Source organism: Globicephala melas, chromosome 21, assembly GCF_963455315.2.
Source record: "Globicephala melas chromosome 21, mGloMel1.2, whole genome shotgun sequence".
In the NCBI taxonomy this organism is placed as follows: domain Eukaryota; kingdom Metazoa; phylum Chordata; class Mammalia; order Artiodactyla; family Delphinidae; genus Globicephala; species Globicephala melas.
Genome location: NC_083334.1, coordinates 33,180,882 through 33,201,697, shown reverse-complemented (window position 1 = coordinate 33,201,697; position 20,816 = coordinate 33,180,882). Strand labels below are relative to the sequence as shown.

The 20,816-nt window shown below is 41.1% G+C and overlaps 2 protein-coding genes and 1 long non-coding RNA gene across 11 annotated transcripts in view; 2 read left to right on the top strand and 1 right to left on the bottom strand.

The window, feature by feature from the left end:
- RNF170 (ring finger protein 170) overlaps positions 1 to 8,382 on the top strand; it is a 29,975-nt gene extending 21,593 nt beyond the window's left edge. For all 7 annotated transcript variants that reach the window (XM_030834486.2, XM_030834495.2, XM_060291417.1 and 4 more), the window contains 2 exons: positions 1,714 to 1,824; positions 5,564 to 8,382. In XM_030834486.2, the coding sequence (XP_030690346.1) occupies positions 1,714 to 1,824; positions 5,564 to 5,833 (381 nt within the window). In that variant the 3' untranslated portion in view covers positions 5,834 to 8,382. The remainder of the gene's footprint in view (positions 1 to 1,713; positions 1,825 to 5,563) is intronic.
- On the bottom strand, positions 4,524 to 12,852 carry LOC132594387 (uncharacterized). Its single transcript, XR_009560535.2, has 3 exons — positions 12,433 to 12,852; positions 7,299 to 7,473; positions 4,524 to 4,898 (listed from the first exon to the last, which is right to left on the bottom strand). It is a non-coding gene; the product is annotated as an uncharacterized lncRNA (long non-coding RNA).
- Positions 12,096 to 19,855, top strand: THAP1 (THAP domain containing 1). 3 transcript variants are annotated; one of them, XM_030834527.3, is made up of 3 exons: positions 12,459 to 12,792; positions 16,142 to 16,337; positions 16,879 to 19,855. In XM_030834527.3, the coding sequence occupies exons 1-3, from the start codon at positions 12,722 to 12,724 to the stop codon at positions 17,251 to 17,253; spliced, it is 642 nt and encodes a 213-aa protein (XP_030690387.1). In that variant the 5' UTR covers positions 12,459 to 12,721; the 3' UTR covers positions 17,254 to 19,855. The 3 variants fall into 3 exon arrangements, with proteins under 3 accessions (XP_069900700.1, XP_030690387.1, XP_030690375.1); XM_030834515.2 differs by lacking the exon at positions 12,459 to 12,792 and adding an exon at positions 12,980 to 13,667; XM_070044599.1 differs by lacking the exon at positions 16,142 to 16,337 and having other exon boundaries at positions 12,096 to 12,792; positions 16,879 to 17,212.
- The last annotated feature ends 961 nt before the right edge of the window (positions 19,856 to 20,816 follow it).

Here is a 20,816-nt window from a genome sequence, read left to right as displayed (position 1 = left end):
CTTTCAGCCATTGTTCTCGCTTATCCACTTCCCCCACTGCTGCCTTTTTTGGTTGGAGAGAGGAAGGTTCAAGGCTTTCTCTTCTTTCCTTCTTGCTTCTATCGATACATCCCCAGATTCTGCCTCTTTCACACTTTTTACCACATGGTTAGGAGGAAGATCATTTTTTGGTACCACCTCTCCGGCTGATTTGATGTGTGACACAAGGCAGTTGGCCCTGAAGCTTATTTGCCAGTGCCACCTCTCATCTTTAGCTCTCTGCCAGCAACACGGAGACCAGGCCGAAGGTCTTGCCATAAACAATTAGTTCCACCACCTGCCCCTCTTTCTGGCACTACCTGTGGCTTTTCATAGGGCGTATGCGCATTAGCAGGTGGTATCCTTTGGACCACACATAAATTGGCTAGAGGTGAGAAAGGTGGAGATAAACTTGTGGGTTCCCTAACTGCAGTGCGTTCCCACTGCAGTTCATCTACCTGCCCCACCGCCTGCTTCACTGGGAACAGTGTGCAGGCTGCTGCCTGTGGCTGGGACATGGTCACCACGTCTCCCCTGGGCGCGCACACTGACACGCCAGCGGTCCTACCACGTCCCTAGGGTGAGTGCAAGTGTCAAGCTTTCTGGACATCCCAGACAGAGGAAGTCCTTCCTCTCCAGCATCACTATAACGCCTACCCCAGCGCCTTATAACGGGCTGTTGAACACGTCTCCCTCCCCTTCTGTCCTGGGGATTGTGATCACCAAGGCACAAGGCCACGTTGTCCTTTTTTTGTACGTCTAGCACTTAGCGCAGTGCCTGGCCCATGTACGTGGTCAGTTAACATTTAGTGAAAGAATTCATCTTTATTAACAAATTTGTGAAGAGATGGCTGTACCTGCTGTTCCTACCACCTGCTGCTCTTAGGCACTCCTGTGTTTGGCTGTTTGGGAAGCACCTGAACAGTGGGGTCCTGGTTTTACAGCTGAGCTGAGGGTCAAAACAACAGTGAGATGATTTAAACCCAAATCTATCACGGCTCCTTCCCATATTTATCTCTTTGTACAGTGGCCATTTCTATAGGAGGTGTTATATTTTTAAATATACTTGTTTTTCGAGGTACCGTCATCTTCAGATTACCCGAGTATAGTCCAGGAACATTTGTGTATCCTCCTTAGCTCCGCCATGGAGGAATCAGGGTTAAATGTATTATGTTATATAACAGTATCAAGAATTACCTTTTTGATTGTAGTAGAGATGGGTGCTTGAGAGCTGGTTCCTGCAATAACTTCAGCTCTGTGTGATGCTGGTAGCATTCAAAGATCATTCAGATACCAGAGAGGATAAGGAATCATGATTTTAATCAAAAAAGAAAGCCCTAATTTTCCTCTCTCAAAGTGATATGTCACTTTGCTCCTGAATATTTTCTCATCATTCTTATATCCTCAAATGTCTGTTAGCCCAAACAGCGAACTACTAACTTGATCCCTGGTGTGGATTGAAAAGTACTTAAACCAGTGCCCATTTTATTTTACAGGAGTTCAAATAACATTTTGAATGGATTTTATTGTAAGGAAACAGTAGCTTACTTTTCTCCCCTGTGTCGCCTTTGTTAAAAGAAACGAGCGAAATCTAAATTCAGAAGCTTTTCTCATTCTATTGAATAATAACACAAAATGAAAAAAAATTAATGCTGCAGAAAGGTGTAACAATTCTTTTTTTCTGTAAATCTACAGGTAACTTTACTGCTAACAGTATTTGGTGAAAATGACCAGTCTCAGGATGCTGTATCATTGCATCAAGATATTAATGATTATAACCGGAGATTCTCAGGGCAGCCCAGATCTGTAAGTAATGTTGTAGCGGGTGCAAAGTTAGAGTGTGATGATACTTCGCTTTTGTAAAGTGAGATTTACCAACAAATAGTCAATGTGAAAAATCTGTGTGTGTTACGTGAAGTCTTTACTTTTCATTGTTGCTGTCATTCACTGAGTTACAGCTTTCCCAAGGACTACAGTTTTCTATCTTTTAAAAAATGGCATTATTAAACTCTTTATGAAAGTGATACCAGCAAAAAAAAGCAATAGAAAAACATTGGAGGGAAAGGTAAAATTATTGACTCCTACGTGATTCTAAAATAGGGTTTGTCTTCCAGGAAACTTACAACTGAGAACTTCTGGAGGGAGTTTTACCTTGTGTTTTACTCTATTTTACCCTGGCCCCATTTGAATTTGTTCCCTTAAGTAACCCTAAGTGTTGGGGGTTTTGTATGTCAGGTATTCAAAAGCATTCTATTTTTAAAGAGCACATTAATTCTACAGTTGCCCCTCCTCCCCAAAAAGGCATTTGATAGATTAAAAACCCACACTTTACTGACTCATCCCAGTTTTCTCAAAATTTAACAAAGAATTCTAGAAGTGTATGACTAAATATGTACTTGAAAACCCAGAACACACTCAGTACAAATTCGTACTGGAAGCCCAGACTCTGCTCCACGCTCTAGGCTCTGACGTCCACTTGCTCAGGGTACATCCCACTGGCGCGTTCCTGGCGTCTCGGACATGAGATGTAACATGCACAACACTGACCGATCCCTCCTTACCTCAGCCTTACTCAGCTCAGTGCTGATGTCCTCTTCTCCCTCATTCCCCTTCTCTGATCTGTAAAGAAGTCCTAACGTGTCTTTTCTTTCTGGGGATGCTGTCATTTCTGCCTCATAACAAGTCCTGTGTCTGTAGCCATCAGACTAGGCCAGGCCACCACCATCTCTTGCTTAGGACAACTGCAGTGGCCTCTTCACTCGGACCTTTTCCTCTGCACAGCAGCCCAAGTAATATTTTGAAAACATAAGTAAGACCACGATGCTCTTGTGTTTTGAAACTTCTGAATTTCTGGACTAATGTCCCAACTCCGGGCTGTGGCTTTCAAGGCCCTGCATGGCCTGGTTCCCCCTCCCCTCCCTCGGGATGCGGCTCTCAGAACACGCTCCTGGCCTTCCCACCTTCGTGCCTCACTCGTGCCATTTCCTCTGCTCGGAATGCTTGTCCCGCTGCTCGCCTCCTGGCTGACTTCCTCATCCTTCAGGTTGGCCCTAGTATATCTCCCTCGGAGAGGCTGTCCCCAATCAACCAGGGCAGTCTCTCTCATTGCCCTCCGACCTTGTTCATTACCGTTCTCTCAGGAGACGGAAAGCTTCATGAGGGCAAGGACCGTGTATATTTAGTCACTACTATGGTCTCAGTGTCTGGAATACAGTAGGCCTTAATGCTTGTAGAATTTATGGTTATCCTTAAGATAGAAATGATACTCCTCCTCCCAGCCAAGAATATAAGCTGTTAAAATGCTTCTGTATTACACAACTGCGTAGACTTGTGCTCCCTCGTACATGCTGTTCCTCATTCTGGGACGTCAGGTACATTTAAAGGCATACAGTCTCGCCTGCTGTGGATGGTGACAGGCAAAACTTTTAGTGACAAGAAAAGCGTGACCTGGTCCCTGTTGCCCTCCGTGGCTCTTTGGGAGCCTCTTCTGCTGTTTCTGATCCGGCAGTTTTCTTATGTATCCTCCAGGGGCATCTTAGGACGATTCTTTGAAAATCAGTTTCAAATTCAAGAACTACCACTGAACTTAAAAAAATCATTTTAAGATGTTCATTCGTATTTTAAGGTGTGAAGCATACCATTGCTCAGTTATTTTGTGTGCGTCAGATATATACTTCATGAATAAGAAAGCTTGGTATGTGATGAAATTACAATATAATAAAGACATGTAGGTTTTACTTTGATATTCTGCCCCCGAGTTAGAGTCAGATTGTGATTAGTACACAAACATTTCTTAATAACCCATGCCATATTTCTTGTCTAATCACTACAGATTTTGTATAAACAACACCATATGAGAACTGAACAAAATAGCCCTGATAAAGGACAGAACAGTATTCAAAAGACATACTGGCTGGTCATTAGAATATCTTAAGTAATTTACCATAGACCTTGTGAAAGCTGTATAGCTGTTTTGCTTTAAGTATTAGTTTCTTCCACAGAGAACAGAAAATCAGCATGAGGAGTGATTCTAAAAAGACCAATTTTGTTCTTTTGTGATCCGTTTTCCAAAAGGAATTACAAGATATTCTTTGTCTGGTGGGGTTTTTAAAACCGTTTTCTCATTGCTTGCTCAGTTCTTCCCATTTTCGTCTCCATCTCCCTCTTAACTTATTCGGCATTTGTTGGACAAAATACATACTTAGAGTTGGATTTGTGATATTTATACAGATTGTTAAAAACAGCTGAACTGGCACTGGAATGACCACAGGAAGTGATTTACTTCCTCTGGCCAGTTTCTCTTGCATCTCCCAACCCCTGAGAAGTAAGACCTCAAAGAAGTTAGGTTCAGGAGTCGTCACGGTGCCTCATTACTACACGCGGCCTTATGGTCATGCAGTCAGCTAAGAGCTATGCAGAGGAAGTGAGAAGTTTCCAGTCAGAGACGAAACTGACTTGCTCAAGGTCATACAAATAGATACTGGTACTGTCTTTTTTTTAAAAAAAAACTTTATTTAGATGTAATTTACACACCATATAGTACCCCTGTTTAAAGTATACAATTCAGTGGGTTTTAGTATATTTACAAAGTAAATATAATCTAATTATTAGTCTGTATATATTCAGAAACCATAATCATTTCCAGAAAGGGTAAGGCCTGGCATTTCAAAAATTTTTGTGGCAATTAATAATTCACTTAGGGCTTCCCTGGTGGCGCAGTGGTTGAGAGTCCGCCTGCCGATGCAGGGGACACGGGTTCGTGCCCCGGTCCAGGAAGATCCCACATGCCGCAGAGCAGCTGGGCCCGTGGGCCATGGCCACTGGGCCTGCGCATCCGGAGCCTGTGCTCTGCAACGGAAGAGGCCACAGCGGTGAGAGGCCTGCGTACCGAAGGAAAAAAAAAAAATTCACTTAAACTCAAGCTAAGCAGAATAAACATCCTAAGAAGGAAATCAGTTTCATTGCTATTCTTAGATGGTCAAAGCCATCAAAGTTGATGTGTCTGTATATACTTATATATTCTATATATGTATATACTTATATATTGTCTGGCAATTTATCAAGGTCTTTTATAACAATATCTCTTCTAGTTCTTAATAGTCCTTGTGGCACATACTCAGTGTTGTTGACTTATCTCTAGTAGGTTAAACAACTTTCCCCAAGATCACTTGGCTAATAAGTGGTGTGTCCAACTTTAAAGCTCAAGCCTCAGCCTAGTTCAGTACACTGGCTTCTTTGTTGGTTTATTTTACTAACTCAAATTAGAAATAACTTGAGTTTTGTATTACTATATCCTGTGTTTCAAATTTGTTGATATTTTAGTTACTTTTCAATTATCTGCAATAAGACCTATTTTATAAGAACCTAGTAATCAAAGAACTATTTTTAAATAAAATGTGTAACTAGAAAATATGGTGTTCAGTGAATACATGAAACTCCTTCATTCATGTTAACTGAGTTTGTCTGCACATTGTAAGAAAATTATATTATTTTTAAGTCTAACACACTAGATACCAAATCACAGTATTTGTTCTTCCCCTACCAGATTATGGAAAGAATTATGGACCTACCCACTTTACTGAGGCATGCATTCAGAGAGGTGTTTTCAGTCGGAGGCCTTTTCTGGATGTTCCGTATCAGGATAATACTTTGTTTAATGGGGGCTTTTTTCTACCTTATATCGCCTCTAGATTTTGTGCCTGAAGCCCTGTTTGGAATTCTAGGCTTTCTCGATGATTTCTTTGTCGTATTTTTGTTGCTCATCTACATCTCTATTATGTACCGAGAAGTAGTAACACAGAGACTCAACAGATGAGAAAATGAGTGCACTAAAATATTTGAGTCAATGTGTAAAATCAAACAAAAGGACCATGGCAGTTTAAAGCATTTGAATATTATCTTACAAGTTTAAAACCACTGTATGACAAACATTTGATTGTTATTTGCAAATGCCTAGCAATATATGACTGGAATTTTTACATGTTGCAGGTCCCAATAGTAAGGTTAGAATTATAGTGATTTACAACTGTATCTTCATTCTGTGTTGTCTATAAAGTTGTGGAAAAATATGGAATTATATAAAATGGGATGCTTCTATATCTTCTCCCCCACCAAACTATTCAGGTTAACTGGATGTATAGTAAGGTGTTGTCAAACGTACAGTTTATCCAATTCATCCTTCTCGGTGAGTACCCACATGATAATATATTGCTGTGAGACTCACCTAAGTATTTTGGTTACAATAAAATATTGTACAATATTGGGGAAAAATCAGTGTTTCTTTGAGTAGCTAGGTTTTGTTCATTTGGAGCAGTTCTGCTTTTCCATTCTGATATAATTCTTTGCTACCAGCTGAAGGGGAAAGAAGAAACTTGAACTTTGTTAATTTGATTTTATATTCTGGTTTACAGAACACTTCCTTAAGTGACAGGAGAATTAACAAGTTGTGAGACATTGGACTCCAGCCAGCACTCTTGATATTCTCAGTTATGGCATTTCAGTAAGAGTTTGGTCCTTTTATAGGAACAGTATATAAAAGTTACTTGTAAAGGGAATTTTTGTTTCAGGAACCTGGGTGATACTGCAGACACATAACAGTTTGGTACATTCCTGAGGAAGGTGGTTCTCCGTAGCTGTGAGCATCAAAGACCTGAGGAGGGTACTAGGAACACTAAATTTGACAAGAGAAATTACTGGTGAGCTATAGCGACAGAATGTACAGATTTGGTTAGTTTTCTCTTGTCAGAACACTTTTGTAATACTGTCCCTAGATGACAGAATGTAGCCCAGATTCATCAGGCCTTGTGCAGAATGAGATGATTCAGCAGGAACGTTATCTTGGTTTTTGGATGACTACAGCATAAGTACTTAACGCTCTTTTATGCAGTTTTCTGTTTGAGAAGAATCAAAACCGCAAGTATTACGAAATCTTAACTCCCTCAGCTGGCACTGCCCTTGAGTGACCTGGACAGCAGGGTAGTCACTGATCCCCAGGGCTCAGGCAGTGTCAGCTCTGCGCCTGGCAGCCACTGCTAGTCATCCTGTCCACTCATGTATCAGTGAGCCTCACTGTCAGTCTTCCAGGTGAATCAGAGGCCATCAACTGATGAGATGCTGAATGATACATCAGTAGTGTCTTGTAATTTGGGCCTAAGACAAAGCTGCTGCTTGTCACAGAGAAAAACAAAATCCTTAAGTATAGCACATTGTAATTAAAGCGATTTCTTGCATACCGTTCATTTAATCCTCAAGAGAGTTAGGTGAAGAAGACAGGGCATTACCTTCCTTTTCATAGATGAAATCCCTGACGTAGATGAAAGGGCTTTTTTTTGTCTGAAGCCATGCACAGATAAGTGACCGAACTGGTATTAGACTCCTAGGACTCCTACATGGGGAGAAACTGGGATCCTTTGGAAGACTTTTGGAATATACTGGAGTAGAACAGCTTGGGTTCTCCTAAGAACAAAGGTTTAGAAAGATTACATATCAAGACTCCACGAATCCTGATTCACCATGTCCAAATCAAACTTCTCATAGAGTGGCACACTTCATAGGAAAACGTTTCAGCTGCAGTCACTAACTTGAGAAGCTAATGAGTAGGAGTTCTTTACACCACCCTTTATCAGTCTCGAAACGCGTTGCCTACCAATTATAAATTTGGTGTGGGGCTACAGCAAAGCCATTTTTGAAAGGTTTTAATTTTCTGTGCATGTGTTCTGCTTCAAGTGTCACACTTACAGTACTTTTATTGTAATATTTGGAATTCCTTCTAAGACTTTCCTGGTAGAGGCGTATTGTACCAACTTTTGTAACATACAAAAACACTGTAGGAAGTCTTACTAAGTTGAAAAGGGAATATGCTGTCTTCTCAGAAGTTTAGACCTGTTTATTATGTCATCTTTATTGATCAGTGATAATAAATGTAGAAGGGATCCGAGAGTATTTAAAGCAAGTAGAGTCAATCAGTGTTTTAAATTTTTAAACATCATAGTAATACTTCTGTGATTCAGAGTTAGAGCATATAAATCAAAGCAACAGTTTGGATTTTCGTAAACAACAATATTGTAACTTTCAAAAAACAGATGGTCCAGCCCCAGGAGCAGATGATAACTTGGGCAGCTCTGTGGGGAGGGAGACAGAAGAAACAGTTGTTCTAACTGTCCACTAGAACAGTGGTTCCAGCTGCTATAGTTCTCAGCACTGAAAGTAACACGGGAAGAAAGGACTGTGCTGGTCCCTGTGGCTGTGCGGATACCTACCTCACAGAGCTGTTTCAGAGGACTGACAGTTTGGTTCAAACCTTGTGATTTAAGAGTTTGTCAAGCAGTGACTCTTTTGAATAAAAGCAACATATCTAAAATTAAAGAGTAGCTGTTATTGTCTGGTTTCTTTGACACTGCTTTAAAATTCGAAACTCCTGAAATAGCATTCAATACAATGGTTGCAGTGGCTTTCTTTTTCACCTCATCACATTTCTAATTAATTTTAAAATTTTAAATGTAGAAATGTTTTTGAGAAAAATTATTTAATGTGGGCAATCTATATTAATTCTGGACAATAAGGGTGAGATTGGAATCAGTACCCTTGCACCCTGATTCCCCACCCCTATTTCTTTTGAGTGTGTATTTTACTGAAACTGTATAGTTGATAACTGAAATGTTCTTTTCTGAGTTTGAGGGATAGGAAAAGGGCACTCAAGGTTTTAAGGCCCTAAGGCTTAAAGAGTTTCCCAAGACCAGGTTAGTAGGCTTTAAGGGCTGCCGACAGGAGGCGATCCTGTCACAGAGATAAAGACAATCGTAGAGCTTTTGCTGTTCAGTCAGAACCAGACCATCTTCACAGCATCAGTATTTGTTTGAAGCATCGAGTTCCTGACTGCAAGCAAACCTCAGGTGTTATCAGTCACTGTCCCCTCCACCCACTGCCTCCTCTGACTTGTCCCATGTCCAGAACGGGGCATGAGGGGAGTACACACCCGTTAGACAACACTGAGCATGTCTGAACACTGTCCTTTTTCTTCCAGACTAGTGGCCTTTTAAGGGGAATGTAGTATGTGACATAGGAGAGGGCTATGGGCTAAATAAAGATGTTTTAAACTTCACTATATCTAACAGTTTAGATTTTAATTAATTTTAAAACACAAAATTTAAAAATAACTACTCAAAAATATCTAATAATTCAGATCAAAACACTCACCCTGCTAATCGGTCTTAGAGGAAACCTATAGTTAACATCTACATGGAAATTAATCTTTGTTTCACGAATCCTAGAATGTTAACAGCTGTAAGGGACCTTAGAAACTGACTAGTTTTTGTGTTTTCTCTGTGAAAATCAGATAAAACCTATGGATAGCTCCCCCAGAAAAATGCATATATACACATACATATAGTTTTGATTCATTTTCAGGGGATTCAAAGAGCTGACCATTCATGGATTCCAAATTAGAAATTCCTCAGTCCTACAGCCTAACTCTACAGGTGAAGATAATGAGGCCCAGAGAGAATGAATGTGAGGGTATTTTAAAATAAAAACTGTTTATAGAAAAAGCAGCATAGTTGGATAGAAACTAAAATCTAAACTGTTAGAGATCAGTGAGTTTAAGGCATCTTTAGGCCTTAGTCTTCTCCAACATCAAAAAAGTGGTGTATTTTTCTTCAGTTTATCAAGCAAGAAGACAAAGTGTACCCTGCTAGAAAAACTGAGACAAAACCTACCCTTTTAAGGTCAAGGGTTAAATTTTCCTTTTTCCCTAAAAAGTGTTCTATTAGTAAATGAATTAGCTCCCAGCCTCTGAAGACTCTGAAGAACATCAAACTTCTAACTATCCTTCAGTTCATCCCTATTTATTCCCTTTCCCTTAAATGGTCATATAAAGCTACGCATATATTCACTTTCGATATTTACTGAAGTGGTCAGATGAAGAGATCATAAGAGCATATAAACATCTCTCTCATTCTGTAAAAAAAATGGCAGTTTTGCCTATCTTGTGTGGCCCTTGTTTGCTTAATAAGCTATTTTATTAAAGTAGAACAAATACCAAACATCTTATAGAGGTCAGATGATGAATTATCATAAAGTGAACACACTGTTTAACCATCACTTTGGTCAAAAGATGCATTACCACCACCATCCCATAAGCCCCCCTTCATTGCCTCTCTCCCCAAAAGTAGCCTCTTCTGACTTTAGTTTTACCTACTTTTGTTTTTTCACTCTACAAAAAACAGAATCATATAGTGTATTTCTTTTGTGTCTGACTTCTTCAACATTATGTTTGTTAAGAATCATCCAGGTTGTGGGACTGCTTTATTTTAATTGCTATATAGTATTCCACTGTATGACTGTACCACAACTTACTCAACTATTAATGGACGTTTGGGTTGCTTCCATCAACATTTTTAAAAAGCAGACAATCATCTTTGAAAAGTAAAAATGCTTCCTTGAAGTCACCCCTTGACAAGTAAGGAACAGTTATTCCAGCCTTAGGAAATGTTAAGAAATGGGCAAAGGAGAAGCCAATGATGGGTGCAGGTTAGTTTAGAGGTACTGAAAATTATTTTTCTATTAAGCAAATAAATTGATTTGCAGACCACACTGTGAAAATTTAGTTCGGGGGACTGTTTTTTTACAAAGAAAAATACAACCTTTAGTTCAGTTCAGTAATATATATATTTTAATTACATTCAATTCACCTTACCAGTAAATTTACCATTTTCAAGTAAGGAAACATTAGGATGATAGTCAACACATAATAAAAATGTTTATTTCATTTCCAAATTATGGAGAGCTAGAAGATAGAAGGGGAGGGGAGAACAGAACTTGGCTGAGGGAAATCCAACCAAACGACTGAAATGACTGGATCACAAGCCTCAAAAGGGCACCCTGGACTGGCTGGGGAGCTTCCATGCTTCTTTAGTAGCCTGCATTCCCAACCTCAGAACTATTTATACTTTCTTTCACGTCTGACATTCCTCAGTCCTACAACCCCAAAGCTTCCGGAATCACTCCCTCCCCTCCCAGGCCTCTATCCTGTTGGGGGACATAGTTTTTTTTTTAATTTTTTTTTTTTTAAGGCCGTCAGCATCTCAGTAAAAGGCACCACCGTCCATTTATCTTAAGTTGCTCCAGCCAGAAACTCACGCTCAAGTCACCCCCGATATCTTGATCCTTTTCCTCCTCATTCTCGTTTTCATCCATCAGCAAGCTCTGGTGCTTCTGCCCCTTACACATGTCTCTGCTGCCACCACCTCAGTCCAAAGCTGCCAACCTCTTGCTTGCCTGAAACAGCCCCTTAGTTGGTCGGCTCAGTTTCGCTGTTGCCCCTCACTGATAAACTCTTCCTTTAACAGCCAGAATGACTTTTTCAAAATGCTTAAATGGCTGAGCGGCTTCCCACTGCGCTAACATCCAGACCAACAACTTGCTGCTCTTCAGCCTCACTTCATGCCCTCCTTCCCTGGCTCATGGGCTCGACCACACAGCCTCCATTCAGCTCCCAGAAAAGACAAAACTCCTTCCTGCCTCAGGGTCGTAGCACACATTCCTTGGGCCAGGAACGCTCTCCCCAGCCTGCCCACCTTCCTTCTTTACACCGCTACATGTTTTTCCCTTCCTCTGGTTCTCAGATTCAACGGCCCCCTTCTCAGACAGTAGGCAGTGACCTCTCCTCCGCCCTCATTCACCCTTTCATTTCAGCGTTCTAACGTATTCGGGCATCTTCGCACAGTGCGATTCTTTTATATTTTTTATTGTACGCCTTCCCCTCAGTAGAACATAAGCGCTATGAACACGGGGGCTATACTAGTCTTGCTCACTTCATCACGAGCCACGAGATTACCGGCACCCACGGAAGAGGCAAAACCTCCCTCCGACTGAAAGGCGCGTCAGCTGTCGGCGATTCCCGACGCAGCACCTGGGGACGGGCTAACTGAGATCGCTACAGCAGCCAACAGCCTCGGCCCGCCGGCTGCGTGCGGGCGTCCGCCCTCGCTGCTAGGCGCCGGGGCCTGGGCTCCTGAGAGCCTCGCGATACCTGAAGAGGCAGGTAAGGCGATGGAGGCCAGCGGGCTGGGAGAGGAGGAGTCCACCTAGTTCTAGGAATCACGCCATCTGTGGCCGCGCTTTCAGAGAAAAGAGCGCAACTGCCCAACGCCCTCAGGTTTACACCTGCCCTACTTTAGCCCAGCGGACCCAACAGACCGTCTAGCTCTCCACCCTACACCGTCCGGGATAAGTAACCCAGCGAAGCACCGTGGGGGCGGAACCGGCCCTGGGCTCCCGCCCACTCCCCCTCCCCTCCCCCCAGGCAGTTCCTTCTTCCTTCCGGAAGCTCGGAGGCCCCGCCCACTTGCGCAAGGCCGAGCTCGCCTCGCGACACGCCGGGCCTCAGCCAATGGCCTGCGTCCCAGGGAACGTTACCTCTGACCTCAGGGCTAATCAGAGACAGTAGGACGAACTCATCGCGAGAGGTGAGGTTGAAGCTGCCTCCGCCATTTTGGAGATGGGAGACGGGCGATGGCTGTGGTCCTTCTGCTAATGCAAACAACAAAACGAGCACATGAGTCACTCCGAATAAGGCTCTCATCACTCTAACTGCTGACCAAAACTACAGAAGCAGTGAAGGTGTCAAAGCTGAGCGCGGCGACATCGATAGCAGCCTCAACTGCCTGCTGGGGCGGCAGAAGTTAAGTAACTGAGGACCGGGAGGATGGTGCAGTCCTGTTCCGCCTACGGCTGCAAGAACCGATACGACAAGGATAAGCCCGTTTCTTTCCACAAGTAAGTACTCTGCGCGCCTCGTGGGCTCGGCCCCTAGTGGGGCCGGGGGCGCGCGGCCGTGCTCGGGGGCGGAGCCAGGCGCGTGTCCGCGCGAGACCTGTGAGAGGGGCGGGGCGAGGGGCGGAGCTAGGGGCGGGGCGCCGTCGGCGCTCCGGGCCAGGAGCGGTGGGCTCGTCCCCGGAGTAGCCGCCGGCGCCCCGCCCCGGGTGGCGTTCTCGGCGCGCGTGGCCGCGCCGGCCTGTCCTCGCGCTTAGGCTCGCGCGCCGCTCGGGGCGGCAGGTTCGGGGCCCAAGGGCGATGCCTGGAGACCCGGCGGGTCGTGAGGTCTCCAGACCCGGAGGCAGCTGGTTTCATCACCCGGGTCGCGGAGTAGGCAGGTGGTAATGAGTCTTTAGAAGGGAGGCTGAAGCAGCAGCAGCGACGGAGAAGGCCCGCGTTTCCCTGCCTGCTGGAGGGGTCGTGGGGCGGTCCAGCGTCACAGCCGTTAGGACTGACTTGGCCAGGCGTCCGGGAGGATGTTTTGGACCCAGTTTCTAGGACCCAACGTTCAAGGACCAGTGAGTTTCCCAGAAGGGTTCAGGTACTGCCAAGATGAAGAGCTGTGTTTCGCGCACAGCGGCAGCGTGGGCAGTAGCAGGGTATCGTGCGTGGGGAAGAGCACTCTCGGAGGGAACGCGGCCCACCGCCCTCGGGGCTGCTTCATCCGGGAGGTGCCGCGGCCGGAGTCCGAGGAGGGACGGTCTTCTCTTGAGAAGAAAACCGCAGAACGGAATGATAGTGATCGTTCGATGTCTGCACGGTGCCATTTTCATTCAGCCAAATTCAGTGTTCACAAGTTTTACTACGTTAAGAAAATGTGGCCGTAACTTACGACTGTAAGTGGATAATAGCTAAAGAAATGAGAGTTAGTGGTAAATCATACAAATTATTTATAGCTAAGTAATTACAAAAGCAAAAGCAAATATTCAGTTTGGGGGTGGGGACCTTTTTAACAGGGAATGTGGGCGCATTTTATAGGTTTGATAGAATATGAGAGGAACAGAAATAAGAGTGTCTAGAGCATAGAGAGAACTTTTTTTTTAAAGATTTTAATTAAAAAAATATTTTTTTTATTTTTGGCCGCGTTGGGGCTTTGTTGCTGCACACGGGCTTTCTCTAGTTGCGGCAAGCGGGTGCTGCTCTTCGTTGCCATGCGTGGACTTCTCATTGCGGTGGCTTCTCTTGTTGCGGAGCCTGGCGCGGGGGCTCAGTAGTTGTGGCACGCGGGCTCAGTAGTTGTGGCTGACGGGCTTAGTTGCTCCGCAGCATGTGGGATCTTCCCGGACCAGGGCTCTAACCCGTGTCCCCCTCATTGGCAGGCGGATTCTTCTTATCCACTGTGTCACCAAGCAAGTCCCTTTAAAGAGATCTTGAGTATTGATGTTTCCCCTTCCGAGAAGGGGATAGAACACTTAACACTTCCAGGATTCGGTTCAGTATGTCCTTCTATTACCTCTTGATTTATTAGAATTTCTGAAAGCTGATGAATTGACCTCCAGGACTTCCAAAGTGAAGGAGTAGGTCTGGAGATGGTGATGTGATCAAAGGCATTCAGTTCCCACCTCCCCATTTCTAATGATATGGCAGAGGGAATCTAAACATAGGGAAGACCCTTCACTGGCACTGCAGACTGGTTAAGGATGACATTCACACATCAGAAATACTGAGTTTCTGCTGGCTGTTAAATCGAAAGAAGGGCTAACCTGCCTCTAAGCCCTTATCTAAAAGAACAGTTTGGGGAAGTAAATGGGAAAGATCTTGACCTCAGAAAGAACCTGCATTGTAGTCCTTGAGTCTGGAGGCCCTGAGTGCTGAGTTTTATCAGTGATTGCTACCATGTTTGTACTTCTAGAGGCACTTCCAGCAGGAACCTTCTAGGAGTCCTTTTCTCACTTTCTACCTGATGGCAGTGGGAACAGCTATGCTGGGCAAAGAAAAGGGACTGCCGCAACGGTGGGTTAGAGCTTCCTGATCACAGCAGAGTCAGGCTCAGGCGTACCTCACTTGGAAGAGGAACTGTCGAACACAGATGCAAAGCACCCTTTTTTGGCTTCTTTCCAATCCCCCAGCTCACTAAATCCTTGACCTGGAAGAATAAAATCACAATAAGTTTAAGCTCTTCCTAGCTCCCTTTATCTGGGCCTAATGGACATATTTCAGTTGATTAAGAGGTGATTCGAAATGAATACTTTTCTCTATTTCTTTCTCACTATGATTTAAATAATTTGATTAATTCATATTTGTCATACTGATTCTGAGAATCAAAAGCTTCTTTTTCTCAGTACATAGTTATAAATGTGCAATTTTGTTTTATAATATGCAGAAAATCACTGGTGAAAAAATAATTAATACAAATTCACTCTATAGCCTGTATTTTTACCTGAAACTTTTAGTGTCTTCAGTATAAAAGTTAAGCATTAAAAACTGAGATAAACAGATAGTGGACCTATACGATTTACCCTTGTGTGTTTAGATGTCTGTGGAATCCCTGTATCTGTTAGTGAAGGTTATTTACAATATCGCTGCATGTGGGCCTCGACCCCAGCCTCCCATCACTTAACTCTGCCACCTGCGTGCATCTATCCACATGGCTACCTTTTAATAAGAATATTTTTTTATAATGTAAATTCTTAATCAGCCTGTCCTGTTTAGATTGTATATGTCATTGTATCTGACATTCTTATAGCTGTTATGTGATCAATCAGATTCCTGTAAGAAATATTGCTTTTTAAGAAGAACAAAGATACCATGCTGGGAGGGATGACTTATATTCCACATTAGTGGTGGTCACTTTAGTTATAGGATTTTAAAAGAAGTACATTTTTAAAAAATTTACTTGATTCAAGTCTAGTTGATTTATAATGTGTTAATTTCTGCTGTTCAGCAAAGTGATTCAGTTATGCATATGTATACATTCTTCTTCGTATTCTTTTCCATTATGGTTTATCTCTGGATATTGAATATAGTTCCCTGTGCTATACAGTAGGCCCTTGTTGTTTATCCATTCTCTATATGTAATAGTTCGAATCTGCTAATCCCCAACTCCCACTCCATACCTCCCCCTCTCCCACCCTTGGCAACCACAAGTCTGTTTTCTATGTCAAAACAAGTACATTCTCAACAAACTAAGGTAATAAGGACACAACTAAACACTGTCAAAAAAAAAAGATTGGCAGGGCTGGTTTTTTAATCAAATGCCTCCTTGGTGTGTTAACACCGATGTAAGCTAGTTCTTTTCTAAGCAGGAAAGTCTGGGTGTGCCTTTTCTTTTTGAATAAGGTTGGAAAACTGAATTATGTCGTCTTCTTAGGTTTCCTCTTACTCGACCCAGTCTTTGTAAAAAATGGGAGGCAGCTGTCAGAAGGAAAAACTTTAAGCCCACCAAGTACAGCAGCATTTGCTCAGAACACTTTACTCCGGACTGCTTTAAGAGGGAGTGCAACAACAAGTTACTGAAAGAGGATGCTGTCCCCACAATATTTCTTTGTACTGAACCACATGACAAGGTAATAAGTGTTTTAAAATATTGGGTGGTTTTCTGTTTATAAAATTAATGTGTTCACCGTGGAAAATCCAGAGTAGTGTTAAGAAAATAAATGTTGCCTGGAACCCATCACTTGTAAATAACCACTGTTCACAGTGAAATACTTTTAAAAAATACAAAGTGCAGTTTATTAAAGTTAAATATCCTCACACTAAGAAACTCAGTCTAGCTTCATAACTTACTTTGAGATCACTCTGTAGTCCTACTTACATGTTGATAAGGTTTGATTTTTCTTTGTCAGTGATAGTTCAGTTTCAAAGTATTTTTCCCCTCAGTTTTAAGTGCTTAATATTTAATTAAATCTTAATAATCATTCTGTGTTACTTGCATCCCATTTCTACTTCAGAAAGAAAAGTACAATTAAAACTTGAACTGTTTTCTCATTTTAGAATGTTTCTATACCGAGGAGACAGAAATGAGTCTAGTATTCTTAAATTCCACAGATGAGTTCTTGTGAACTGTTTCGTCATGAAACTGAAACGTGCTCTGCATCTTTGTTTTAGAAGGAAGATCTTCCAGAGCCCCAAGAACAGCTTCCCCGACCTCCTTCAACACCCCCGGTTTCCCAGGTTGATGCTGCTATCGGGTTACTCATGCCTCCTCTTCAGACCCCTGATAACCTCTCCGTTTTCTGTGACCACAACTACACTGTGGAGGACACCATGCACCAGAGGAAGAGGATTCACCAGCTCGAACAGCAAGTAGAGAAGCTCAGAAAGAAGCTCAAGACCGCACAGCAGCGGTGCAGAAGACAGGAGCGGCAGCTGGAGAAGCTAAAGGAGGTCGTGCACTTCCAGAAGGAGAAAGACGACGTCTCCGAGAGGGGTTATGTGATTCTACCAAATGACTATTTTGAAATAGTTGAAGTCCCAGCATGAAGAGTGAAATTTGTGTTGGTGTTCAGTGGGGCAATACCACCTACCCTCTTCTAGCCTGTAGAGGAGTTTCATTTGAAAAAAACTACACTTGGTCACTTGTATAAAAACAATTCAGAATATTTTTTTAAAAGAATAAATTAGATATATACTGTAAAATTGTAAATGTTTTGTTTGTAATTTCAGGGTTTTTACATTTTAACAAAATATTTTAAAAGTTATAAACTAACTTCATTGTAAGTTGGTTTCAAGATTGGGGATTTTTGTTTCTTAATTTGAGTATTTATAGAAATGATATGAAAATAAAAAGTAAAGAGAATGATAACAGTGCAGTAAGGATGATTTAAGTTTAAAGTTTAAAATTTTAAATGAACACTTTATTCATTTAGAGAGAGAGAACTTAGTCACATTTTAAATCAGAAGCATGGGACAATAACTTCTCAGAATATATATATATATATATATTCTTATTCACATATTCTTATTTGTAAAGTCAGCAGATTCATTTATCTTTCTTAATCATTTATCAAAGATAAATTGGCAAGTCAATACTTAAAAAAAAAAGATTGGTTGTCTTTAGAGCAGAAAATGAGTCATTCCATACCTAATCAAAATGGTTAAAAGACTTTAAAGAATGGATTTTTAAAAAGTGGACCCTTCTTTTCCCCCCACTGTCTGGCATTCTAGAATTAGAAGTGTGTCTCCACTGCAAGATACACTCTCCAGTAAGCAAAGTAGGCATTGTTATCAGTGAGGTAATGACCAATGACCAATGGGGGCTGATCCACGGCTTGCCTTTTTCTCTCACTGCGCCGAGCTAAGGGACATCCAGTCCCCAACTGTAGGTGTACCTGCATCCAGATCTCTGCCAGATGTGTTGTGTGGGTAGAGTTTGACTTGTTCCATAAGGTGAAAATCTTGCACTTGACTAATTGATTTTGGTCAAGCCTTCACGTAAAAAAACGATTTCTTCACTTTTACCACAAGTTAGAAATTACATCCCATTTACCTTAAGGAGTGATTTGCATTCGAAAGCATCCTGCTAGGTAATGTTTATTTTACTTAATGCTGAGACTCAAATACTGAGGTTTCTGTTCAAACTGTGAGTTGTGTTCTGACTTTGTGAGAAAGTTTACATATATTTGAAATGAAAACAGTTCTGAGTAAACAAGTACTGCTGTAGGAATTACCTACTGAGATTTAGAGTAACTGCTCCAACTGTAATTATTTCATATTTCAAAGTGCTGCACAGACCTTTGAAGGCTGTATTAAAGATACTCAGTGATGATGTCCAAGAGTGTCTTTTGTAGACCTGATTTTCAGTGTAATTCACTGCCATGCCACTACTTTGATTCATGGAGATTCGATTTTTTATGAACCAGTATTTCAAAAATAGAAAATTATGATTACTTGAAATTATATCGTCTGATAACACTTAGAACTAACTCTAAGGAATCAGGATTTTTTTCTAGTTATTCGTGAGTCTCATCACTGTTTTTAGAAGCCACAAAATCTCTAAGTAGTTGTTTTTACATTTCATCTCTCTTAACGATTCCTGGAGAATATGTGGGTAAATATTTTGCAAAATGTATATCTTAAATCTAAATTGTCATCTACGTAAAAAAAATCTGTGTGTGTGTGCGTCCATGTCCTCAGAACCAAGAATCCAACATTGAATTGTAAAAGAGATCATCATAATTACTTAGTGTCTTAGCATTATGCTTTAACCTGAAGCTACTTTTTTTTCATGAGACATAAATCCCTATTTGGAGAGAACTGAGCAAGCAGCATGTATACCAACTGTTTGCATTTAAATCATTTATTATGTTTAACATAGGGAGTTTGAGGTACAGGCGTTTATTTCTGAATACGAAAGGAACATTTGTTGAAATGTTTTAAAAATTCATTTTGTTAAAATTCATTTTGTCTATTGTATCGTTTATGACATTGCCAAGAGAAGGAGAACATTTAGGCTAAAATAGGTCCCCTTCAATCATAGTGAAACTTAGTCTGAAACAGCAGGGACAAGGTCTCAGTCTGGAACAAGTGGGGAGGAGACCCTTGTGAGTTTCACCATAGTATAAAAGATGACATTTATTCTAAGCACCGATAGTGACATCCTAAAGTTTCCATCTATGAATGATATAATTTGGCAATAATAGAAGAAATAACTGTTTCTTAATAGAACTGCTAGGAAAACTGTAGAATTTTAGAATTAGAATGGACCTGAACACTTGCTGAACCTCCAAACCCTGCAGAATCCCTTTGTGAAATACTCCTGACAACTGGACATCTGTTCTCTGTATGCCATTTACATTTAAGCAATTCTGTTTAGATTCTTTAAAATGGGTTTCTGGAATAGAGTAGAATTTGTTACCAGTTTTTAAAATACTTGTTTATAATGCAACTATAAACTTTGCTTTAAACTACTGCATAGTTAGAACTATCAAATTCCAAATTAAAGAAGTTTCAAAATTTTGTAAAATAATCTAATGTTTATTAGTTGTGTACCTGTTATGTGTACTAAAAATAATTCTGTCATTACAGTAAAGAAACATTGGTGTCTAAAGTTATTAGCAAAAATTTTTGCTTGGAAATTCAAATACATGAGGAGATTTTTTCTTTTAACTATAATTTGTGTAATCCCTTTCTTAGAAGTATAACCATAATGGTGAAGGCAGTTGAAAGTTTCACTTGATGCGGGTTTTTTGTTTTTAGGTTGAAGTAATATTCTCTGATCATCTTTAGTTATTTAAAAAATTATGCACACATACACATACCCACAACCTATGGCTTTTATAAAGTCAGTCATAAGTGACATATCTAAAAGTCCATGTGATCTATAAAAAGAAAACTCCAGCTGTGCTCCAGAATTTTAAGAAGACAGCCAACTATGAGTAGCATTTAAAGGAAAAAGAGAACAGATTTGCTTCTTTGGTTATTACTCTTCCTGATATTGGGGACCCTGTGAATTGGATAAGCAGTGAGTGAAGAGCATTGCTCTTGGCTGATGGTAACCGGTGTTCCTGGACATTACGGTTTTATATAGTTGTGTATTAAAATGCAATCCTTGATGTGAAAGAAAAATATCCAAGCAAACTGATATACACACAAGCAAAAAAGCAATTATAAATTTGGCCTTAAAATAACAATAGTTTGCTTGAAGTAATATTCTCTTACAATTCCATGTCTGGATACATTTTTTTTTTTACCTTGGATGTGGTTTTACTGAGATTTTTTTTCTGAATGATACATATTTTTTAAAACTCTCAAAATCTTCAGAATTTTTATTCTTTCCAAATTCATAGTTTGGGTTTAGAGATTATAAAAGTTTCATTTTTTAAACATCATAAGGGATATGAATAAACTTTCATTGTTTTAAACTATTTTTGGTGAGACAAACTGTACAGGATTAACAATAAGTAGGTAAACAGCTTCTGGAATGACTACACGAGAAGCTCTGAACTCCTCCACACCGTAACTACTGTAGGTGGTGAAAAAAAAGAAAAAAACATTTAAATCTGTGCATGTTGTCCTAAGGGCATACAGCAGATGAACATTCAGGA

Bases quoted from the DNA above. Each gene is read 5' to 3' on its own strand.
- THAP1 (XM_030834515.2), top strand. From the start codon at position 13,384: ATGAAGAGCTGTGTTTCGCGCACAGCGGCAGCGTGGGCAGTAGCAGGG. The intron at 13,668-16,141 runs GTAAGTGGATAA...TCGTCTTCTTAG, and splicing joins TGTGGCCGTAACTTACGACT to GTTTCCTCTTACTCGACCCA. The intron at 16,338-16,878 runs GTAATAAGTGTT...TCTTTGTTTTAG, and splicing joins GTACTGAACCACATGACAAG to AAGGAAGATCTTCCAGAGCC.